This window comes from Elephantulus edwardii, unplaced genomic scaffold, assembly GCF_000299155.1.
Source record: "Elephantulus edwardii isolate Elephantulus edwardi_28Jun2011 unplaced genomic scaffold, EleEdw1.0 scaffold00356, whole genome shotgun sequence".
Lineage (NCBI taxonomy): Eukaryota > Metazoa > Chordata > Mammalia > Macroscelidea > Macroscelididae > Elephantulus > Elephantulus edwardii.
Window position 1 is genome coordinate 948,715 of NW_006400106.1, and position 9,991 is coordinate 958,705.

Genomic DNA, 9,991 nt, shown 5'->3' on the forward strand with positions numbered 1-9,991 from the left:
TATGTTGATCTTGTATCCTGCTACTTTGCTGAATTGGTCAACCATGTCCAATAGTTTTCTTGCTGAGTCTTTAGGGTTTTCTAAGTATACTAACATATCATCTGCATACAGAGATAATTTTACCTCCTCTTTTCCAAATAGTTTTTCTTTTAAAAGATAGATGATGTGCATAGTGAAAGGAGTGATATCAATAGAGGACAATACTGATGATAAGGGAGGAGAAAGTGGATAACCGAAGAAGCAAAGCTGTAGAAAAAAAGATGGGGTAAAATATAGTAGTGAAAAGTTAACTACATGTCAGCTGGAACATGCACATCCTACCCACTGCAAAAAAGGTGAACACTGGGAAAACCCAGATAAGAGGGAAGATGTCGCTCTTTTCTGATCATTGGTTTTCAAATAACAAGAGTTAATTTGTCATTTTAAGGAAGGAGGCTATCAATTTCCTTCTTTGGCATATAATAAAGGCCTCAAATAGACCCACAGCAGTACTTTGGCTTAAAGGCAAGTTTATGCTAAATGCTTTGGTGCTTTCAAATTTGTTCTTAAGAATTCATTTTATTCTGAAAATAACAGTAATGGAATTACTAATTTAATGGAACTTATAAGATACATTTAATTAAAAGGAAATGTCCTTGATTATATAAAATGTTTAAGATAAATTTTGGTTCACCTTTGAAAGCCATCTTGGGGAGAATTATAACTGTGAACGTCAAGACCTTCCTGACAAATATTTAGTCCAGTGGTTTTCAGAAATAGATATATGTGCTTGAGTTTTCTTCCATTTTTTAATGACTAATAATCTTGTTAAGATTGAAACCTTAATTTTTGAGTCAGATCCTATTACATTTTGTCTTGATCAGTCACTTCCTAGTTATTTTAAATTACTTATCAGGACATTAAAGCAATTATTCTAAGGGGGCTAACTTACATGAAATCTTTGGCCAGGGTTCTATGCATTAGTGAATGGAATTCTTTACATTTTATACACATGTTCAGAATTCCCAGGCTTTGAATTTTCCACAAGAAGCTTGATTCAGCAGGGGTTTTGTTGTTGTTAAGTTACTTAGTATTCTTTTCCTGGGACTTTACAATATTGTTTCATCTGATAGTCATTTCTGAGGCTAATTAGTCAAGTCATTGTGACACCACGTGTATCAGAGTAGAACTCTGCTCCAGTTTTCAATGGCTGGTTTCTTTTGGGGAGGAGAATGTCAACCCATTTTTCCTATGGCACCTCTGCGTGGCCTTGAACCTCCAACCTTTTAGTTAGCTATTTAACTGCACTACACAAGCACTCCCAGGGCTAATTCCACAATACAACCAACCACGTAGCATATTGTTTTTCTCTTGGCATTTTCAGTTGTTTTCTTTTAAGGTACATAGTAACTCTTTCACTCATTGTTTTCAAGTTGGAATAAACTCCTAATTGGCCCTTCTAATACATTAGACTCTAATATTTCAGTTCTACTTTCTATTCTTTTTAGTTGATGGTACATATATTTACTATACATTGTGAGCATATAAAGGCTTGAGCAGCCTAGCATATAAAGAAGTTTTTATTGAACATTATTCCCCTCAAATATTTGGTTTTTAAACATTTTCTTGGATTTTTACTTTTTTTCCAGAAACCTAAACACCCAACAACAGGAATTATTGCCATCACATTGGCATTTCATATATGTCACGAAGTCCATATAGCTGGTTTTAAATACAATTTTTCTGACCTCAGGAGTCCTTTGCACTACTATGGGAATACCACCATGTCTTTGATGAGTAAGGTAATCCACATTTAGGTAATGAAGAAACTGATTTTGATAATTTGATAAGGGTTATAGAGAGACTAAGTGCTAGAACTAGGACTCAAATGCAAAGGTCCTTTTAGCATAGTGTTAACCCACTCTAACGTAAAGGTTTGGTCTCTAGATTTATACCATGATTTTGTGGATGTAATGTGAGGGGTGAGAATGTGAAGCGTGAAGATGTATTAAGTATGAGGTGAAAAGCGCGGATGCAGGGTACAAGCCTTACCTGTGTGCTGGTTTAAGTTAAAAGAGTCGGGGCTTTGGAGAAAGATTGGGCACACAATGAGCAAGGGAAATTATAGTTATGGGCAGAACGTGGAGATAGGCAGAAATCACGCGGTCTCAGAGTTTGGTGGGTCAATGGAGGGGTTGAAGAAATTAGGAAAGACCAAGAGGGGACCTCAAAAGAAGTGATAGTGGGCATAAATTAATGGTGATTGGTTTTATAAAATGCAATGTATGGGAATGATCATATCAAACACAATGTGAATGAAGGAATGTGTGAAGCACATTGCATAATAAAAAGAAAAGTAACAAAATTTGTTATAAAAATAACAAAATTTAAAGTCCATGCTACTCATAGCATTAAAAGCCTAGTATATTCTTCACAAACTTTTTTAGCTGTGTAGCATATTGTTGCTATTGTCAGTATTATAAGATTGGCAAAAATGATCAATTTTAGTTTTTCTTCTTTAGAATGCATATCACAATGTGACCGCAGAGCAGCTCTTTTTGAAGGACATTATGGAGAAGAACTATGTGATCAATTTGACTCAAGAGTGACCCTACATTGCAGAAGATGATGCTACCAGTATTAGTTTTATTTTTATACTGCAATTTTTAGTTTATTTTTAAATATGTTGACTATACTTGTCAAAGACTATGTATATTAAGTTTGTTGCTGCCTGGTGATTTATAACCACCAGTATAATTTCTGTGAATATATTTAATTTATGGAAACCAAGAAAAGTTTAGTTATTAGGGGGGAAAATTAAAAGTTTTGATTCCATTGTGTTTTTAAAATAAGCTTAATTTTCTGGTATGTTTTAAAAATGTCTTTTATATCATATTTGAAACAGTGTCATTTCCAGTGTAATAATTATGGAGACTCAGTTCCCTATAACCAACCTTAGGAGAACTTTACATTTTGAGAGAGAGTTACGTGACTAGGATACATGCTCTATCAAAGGAAACTGGCGTACGGGTGTGCCTTGATCAGCAACCTGGAATTTCTTCACCCCTATTTTTAGACAGATGTTTAATTCTTACTTATTTGAATTCTAAATCAATCTTGATTACAGCTATAAAAACATAAGTTCATACTAGTTTCATTAAGCCTCTTTTTGCTAATTAATTAAATGAAAATATTGTCATGAACTATTTGGCAGAGTGAAAATGCCTTTTTAAAGAAAATCCCAAGTTACAGGAAGTAAGCCACCTATAAAGTTCTGAATCCATAAATAATGAAATATTACAGAAATGCAATTACAGAAGTCTGGCTGCTTTTTATCGTTTCAAACTTAAAAAAAACCATACCCACCAGTATACAAGTAAGTAGAACTAAGCTAGGCTCAAAAATTATTATGTATTATCTTAATTTATTCATTAACTTTCTGAAATGTAAATGTAATAACTGAATTAAATTAAGAGAGGAAGATATCCAACTAGGTAAAGACCAAGAAACGACAGGCTGTTTTATGGATTTAAATGGGACTTTCATGAGATGTCTCTCTCAATTCTTCTTATGATTCAGTCATATCTTCAAGTGGAAAACTTACACAGCTACCTTCTTTCAGCATAGAAACCTTCTTAGTATGTACTGGAATCCTTTAGAATACAAACAAGTTCTACAGATAATGGTGAGTCAGTCTCCCCTTCCTAAATATACCTAAATAAATATAACTAAGGGATATTTGGGGACAAAAGTGGGAGGAAGGACAAAGGAAGAGAACAGTAGCAATTATAAGGGTGGCATCAAAAGTCATCACATGAGGCAGGAGTCAAAGAAAGAGTGAATAATAAAAACTCATTATAGGACATCACCAATGGTACTGACCACCAAACTATCCCTCCCCCCTCCAAAGAGTATGTGATGGGTGAAACTATGGAAGAGGGAAGAAATAACGAATATTTAAATATAGAAAAAAGCAATGTAAAGGGAGTAACTAATGTTTCAAGTACGCAAGCCCACACATTAGTGTTTATGGATTATGTAGTGCTAATAGCAGCCCAACATCATGCATGGTTTCATCTGATTTTTTTATATTATTTTATAGAAAGGGCAGGTACTAGACATGGGTTCACTTAATCATTCCCTTGTAGTTGAAGATGGGCTACTGAAGTTCAGATTGATACAAAGCAAACTGGGCTTCAAAAAGGATGGTGCAGACTACAGAAAAACTAAATGTCAAAGTAAAAAACTTTTAAATTGTTTTAAAGTGGTATTATAGTAAGCAACTATCGTCCAGACCATAAAATTTCTGATATGTCCAAACTGAGGAATCTGTGGAGTTTGTGTACTATGAGAAAAAATGGCTACAAACCTCAGGATTGTTTTATTTAAGCCAAATAATTTGAGCAAGACACACATATACAATTAAACACATGAAACATATTAAAACTCTCGCTATTTATACAATCTAAACTCTAACAAAATATACAAATACTGAATGAATACAGTACATGCCGAGGTAAGAAAAGTACATTCTGGAGGAATACCACTGACACGCAAGCCATTCTATTTCCAATACATATTTCAAGAAATGTTTTCGTTTCCACCTGTCTCAATGCCAGGAGAAAAAAGAAAAAATGAAAGAGAAGAATAAAGAGGAAAGGAAGAGAGAAATACTAGTTACGAGTTGGAGTAAATAAGAATTGATACTAGGGTTGACCTAAAAAATATTTTAATTACAATCCAACTCTTATTTACATTTTGCAGTTTAGGGACTTCAAGTTCAGAACTGAAAGGCAGAGCTAATAAGGAACTATTATTTTTTAGGTGGAGCTTCAATGATTATTTTCCTAAGGGTTTGAAAAGCTTCCATTGCCCCACATACGCTATTGGTTACTTCTAACTGCATTTATCAGATATGTTGTTTGTATAGCCTTCTTGCTTTCCAGGTTCCAAAGTGGAGTTTAAGACCAAAAAATTAAAATGCTAACACTTTCCATTGCATTGTGACCACCTTCATCTTAGATGAGTTCATATTCTACTTCCATCCTGAAATGAGGGAAGAGTATAGGATATGTATGTATACATAATATCATAATTTCAATTTCTGTATAAATTCTCTATTAAAACCATTTTCATCAGTGAATAAACCCATAGTTAAATGCAAAGTGCAAACAGTGAAATGTGAACTTAAATAACTGGAGTACACCCTGCACATAAAATAGAATCACTTTAGATTTACAGCCTTTAATAAAATAGAAATCAAAATTTTCAAAATCTTATCTCTAACTGTGCCGGTTTACAGGAACAAGTAACAGCAAAGTCAGTGTAATTTTATGAAACCTGTAATGGCCACACACTTGCTGTTGCCACTGTCTGATTCTATTTCTCTATCTGTAATAACAAGAAAACAAAATTAATCGGATAAACCACAGTGACGTATGTCTTTTAAGGATTTCAAGCAAAAAAGAAGAATCCAAGGGAATTTTGTAAAAATGGTTACTTTCACATTTTCAGTTGTCGATTGTCTCCAATAGCTGTGTATATAACAGATACATAAACTTTGCTAGCCACTCCCCAAAACAAAGTCAACTCCACAAAACAACTTTTAAAATAAAACAAATGAATTAAAAGTACAAAAACAGGAAAACCCTTTTAATCAGGCTCAGCTCGTCGACTGGAAAATATATAAAAGTAGCTCAAACTAAATATTTTATAAAAAAAATCATTGGTAGTTCAAGGACAGCATAGGCAATATGAATCAAAGTTTAAAGTATGCATCAAGTGAGCAAGCAATTGTCTTCTCATCAGAACACCAAAACAATCCCAAGAAGGGAGGTGCAGAAGGACAAAAACAATCAGGTGCTCATACCAGACAAAAGTAGCAAGCAATTTTTTTAGAAAAAAGAAATGAAGTAGTTATGTAGTTATGAGAACATCTTTCTTAAAGCTTCAAAAAGGAATTTGATTTGAACAAAAGTATATTCTCTGTGCCGTAAGGATAATTAAGAAAAAATAAAGCACCCTTTTCATTGTCTCACCTGAAAAGGGAATGCCTGCATTAATACATGTGCTTTACATATTAATGGGTGTTTTAAAGTTCAACATCTGTGCTTTTTTTGCTTCAAGTAATTTGAAACAAAGTATGTACTGATTCTTCCATGAATAAAATTGTGCCTATAATTCTGTCTGGAAAAGGAGAAGCAAATGAAAAGCAAAGCAACAGAAGGCTCAGAGGGGAGATCATAAAAATAAACGGCTCTATTTTGGAAGAAGTGTTTTAGAATACTCATACCGTGCGTGCAAGCAAGCAAGCAACATGAATATTGTGCACCTTTATTAAAATTTTGTGAGTTCTGACAATATCATAATTTGATCTGCAGAAGTGATTAGAATCATACAGGAAGAGCTATATTAACATGTATGTAGACAAACTAAGGTATTATTAAAAGAAGTTGTTGAGCTTACGTGTTTTTATCATGTGGCTGATTTTTTAAGTCATCTTGCCAGTCTCAAGGCATTTTTAAAAATGGCTTTTACCTTGTGTTGTTGTTTTGAGTACAGTGAAGCCGATATTCAACTTGAGTTCAATGACCTCTATGACAGAGGAAAGCTACTAGGTAGGGTTTTCTAGGCTCTTATCTTTATAGAAGTAAATTTCCAAGTCTTTCTCCTGTGGAGCCACTAAATGTATTTGAACTGCCATCCTTTCAAACAGCACGCAAGCAGTTAACGACTTCACTACCAAGAGGCTCAATTTTTTTACACCATACCTACCCACTAATGCCATCAAGTCAATTCTGACTCGCAGTCACTATTAGGCTCCAGCAGCTGCAAGTCTTAAGGAGAAGAGGCAGCCCAGTTTTCACTGCTAATCTTTCACACAGCACAACACATTAAAAATCTGCCATCCAAGCTCTTTTTTTTTAAATGTAATGATAAATTACGTATTATTTCTATTTTACCCTATTTAAAACTACTTCAGAACCAGATCCTGAATTTTGACAGAGATTGGTAGGGCGTACCAAACACAAGGCACGACTAACAGGATGCTGTCCTTTTGCTGGGATGCTATACTATCTCTGTTCTAGGTATGGTTTCTAGGGCTTGTGCCTCTTATCAAACGGAAGTAGGGTAAAGTTATGGTAGTTTACTATATAAAACAGAAATTTAAATGTATTATAGTCAACCAACTGAAAGTTAAAAGTAACTTTGAGACTCATTTTTATATATAAAACCTAAGAAGGCAAGCTCTGGCTGTTCTTATTCTTTTCAGGTAATTTGTATTATTTCTGAAGTGAATGATTTTGCTTTTTTTTGCGATAAACATGGGTTGGTCATGTTTACAGCAGTCACGTATTTAACTTTTCTATAATTCTTCTAGGAAAATTTTTCCATGGCAAATAAAGTTGTGAGTGTGTGTGGAGAGAGAAGATCTTTATAATTTATCTAGGTTAAAGTATTTGTTTTCACTTAGAAGAGTTGCTTTTTATCCAAAGGCATTGCTGTTTATTTCATTCTGACTTTTTGTGGCTCTGTGGGACAGAACAGAACTGTCCTGTAGGGTTTCCAAGGCCATGATCTTTGCAGGAGCACCAATGGATAGTTCTGAACTGCAGGTTCCTTTTAGAGGATCTGAATTTATGAAGCTGGTTAAGTTGACAAAAACATCAAAACCACAAAACTAATAGAAAACACAAGAACAATTCTGGCCACCAAGAGCCCCAGGTGGAACAAGCAGGAATGAGACTAGACCATGTACCATGACGTGCGAAAGCTCTTAGAGTGTCAAGCAGTGAAAAATCAGTCACCCTGCTCATTGCAAGTCAGAGGTTCCCAGCTATGGATCTTCCTATTAAAGGATGGAGATCTTCGTTTGACTGCCAACAATGGCGATGTCAATTAGACTTTTCTAAAAAAATAAATCTGGAAAGCAACTGATAAATAGAAAAGAGGGGGGGAAAATCAGGATAGTACCATCTTTCACAAAGAAAGCAGAATCTCAAGCCATTAGAAAATTCAAGAACAGTACCATGCATTACTGCCAGACAGCCATGAAGCCATCTCTTGAGTTCAGAATGTACCTGCAGCGCTGGTAATAAATATGTTCTCTAGTGATTCTTAATCTGAATTTGAAGTGCACTGCAGACAGCCTTTTCTGTATTAAAAATAATGCTTTACAGTAGTAACAAACAGGATGTTTGGAATTTAACAGGCAAGCAGTAACTGTGCTGCAGTTAGACAGACCTTCAAAGCAGAATGGCAAGATTAGTAGTTTCCTGTACCTTAGTTATCACATTTTCCTCAACCTCTTCAGTGACTGATAACATAATACATTCTATATATCACTACCACTAACGCAAAAACAAGCCATGTGCTTTAAAACGATGCATTGTGAAAAGCAGCATCACCTTCAACCATCACCTTCGTCCTCCCTCCTTGTTCCTGATACTTCATGCGTACTCTGTGGCACCTGGTACACCGATTCATCCAGAGCACCTGGACCTGACTTTCCACCTTTTGGGGTGTCATACTGGGCCCTGGCAGAGGAGCAACTGTCCGTCCTGGAGAGAAGGGTGTTGTAAGTTCCCACTAAAGGAGGAGGCTGGTTCCCTGTGGCTTTGAAAGTGGATGTTGAGGGCAGACCAACTGAGGCTGTGGGGTGTCCTGACATATCCATGACGATCGGGGTGGCATACTCAGGACCAGTAATGGGGAGTGGTTCGGCGTAGGCATGGTAAACCTCCTGCACAGGTGAGTTGTATGGGTCCAGGTCAGCATAGCCTGCTTCTTTTCCTTCTTCTGGTTTAAAGGTAGATCTCTGATGAAGTGTGCCAACAATTCCTCCCACCAGTGGCTGGGCATACTCTATGGATATCACAAAACACAGCAGAAAGAGACTTAATTAATAGAGACCAGACAGCTTAGCATTGTAGTAGCAGCCTTCCACTAAAAGAAAATACTTCTTGGGCTTTTTTTGTTATTGTTGGTATTAACACAGAAACTACTAACTTCCCAAATTATGTTACGTAGTTAGTACATTGGGAGATCTAGTGGCCAGAAAGCCTCACGTCATGTGGATGCATAAAGAGTTTCCATATGCTCTTCAGATTTATAGACAAGACTTTTTTGGAAGAGAAATTTTCCCATACTGGAGTATTAGTCTTAGTAAATAATTACAAAACCAAGGACTATAAACTTCATTAAAGAAAAGCTTGGAAGAACTCTAGAAGTCCTAATCCACAACATAAACAGTCTTTCAAGTATCTTGAAAAATCTACAACCAGGAGAAGATAAGATAGATGAATGGGACCTTCTAAGAATCAAATCCCTATGCACATCCAAAAACTTCTCCAACAGGGTAAAAAGGGAAACCACAGACTGGGATAAAGTATTTGGTAATGACATGTCAGATAAGGGACTTATATCTAGAATTTATAAAATACTCAGGACCACAACAAGTTAAAGGTAAACAATCCAACTGAAAAATGGGCACAGGATATGAACAGACACTTAACCATAGAAGACATTCAGATGGCCAACAAGCACATGAAGCAATGTTCAAAATCCCTACCTATAAGAGATGCAAATCAAAACAACTATGAGATATCATCTCATCCCAGTAAGAATAACAAAATTTAACAGAACAACAAACATGAAATGCTGGTGAGGTTGTGGAGAAACTAGAACCCTTAATCACTGTTGGTGGAAGTGTAAAATGGTACAAACACTGTAGAAGGCAGTGTGGCGCTTTCTAAAAAATTTGCAAATAGAAATACCATTTGACCCAGCAATTCCACTACTGAGAATATACCCCAAAGAGACCTTAACTGCCACCCAAGCAGATATATGCAAACCCATGTTTATCGGGCTTTGTTCACAATAGCAAGGAGTTGGAAACAACCTATGTGCTCACCAACAAACGAATGGATAGAGAAGCTGTGGTATATTCACACAATGGAATACTATGCTGCATTGAAAAACAAGGAACTCATGCAATATTATTCAAAATGGG

At 35.7% G+C, this 9,991-nt stretch overlaps 2 protein-coding genes across 3 annotated transcripts in view; one reads left to right on the top strand and one right to left on the bottom strand.

Moving 5' to 3' along the window:
• ST3GAL6 (ST3 beta-galactoside alpha-2,3-sialyltransferase 6) overlaps positions 1-2,588 on the top strand; it is a 56,067-nt gene extending 53,479 nt beyond the window's left edge. For both annotated transcript variants that reach the window (XM_006901997.1, XM_006901998.1), the window contains 2 exons: positions 1,629-1,781; positions 2,502-2,588. In XM_006901997.1, the coding sequence (XP_006902059.1) occupies positions 1,629-1,781; positions 2,502-2,588 (240 nt within the window). The remainder of the gene's footprint in view (positions 1-1,628; positions 1,782-2,501) is intronic.
• A 5,801-nt stretch (positions 2,589-8,389) lies between these two features.
• Positions 8,390-9,991, bottom strand: part of DCBLD2 (discoidin, CUB and LCCL domain containing 2) — a 108,392-nt gene continuing 106,790 nt past the window's right edge. The window contains exon 16 of the mRNA XM_006902008.1: positions 8,390-8,844. Within this exon, the coding sequence (XP_006902070.1) occupies positions 8,390-8,844 (455 nt within the window). The remainder of the gene's footprint in view (positions 8,845-9,991) is intronic.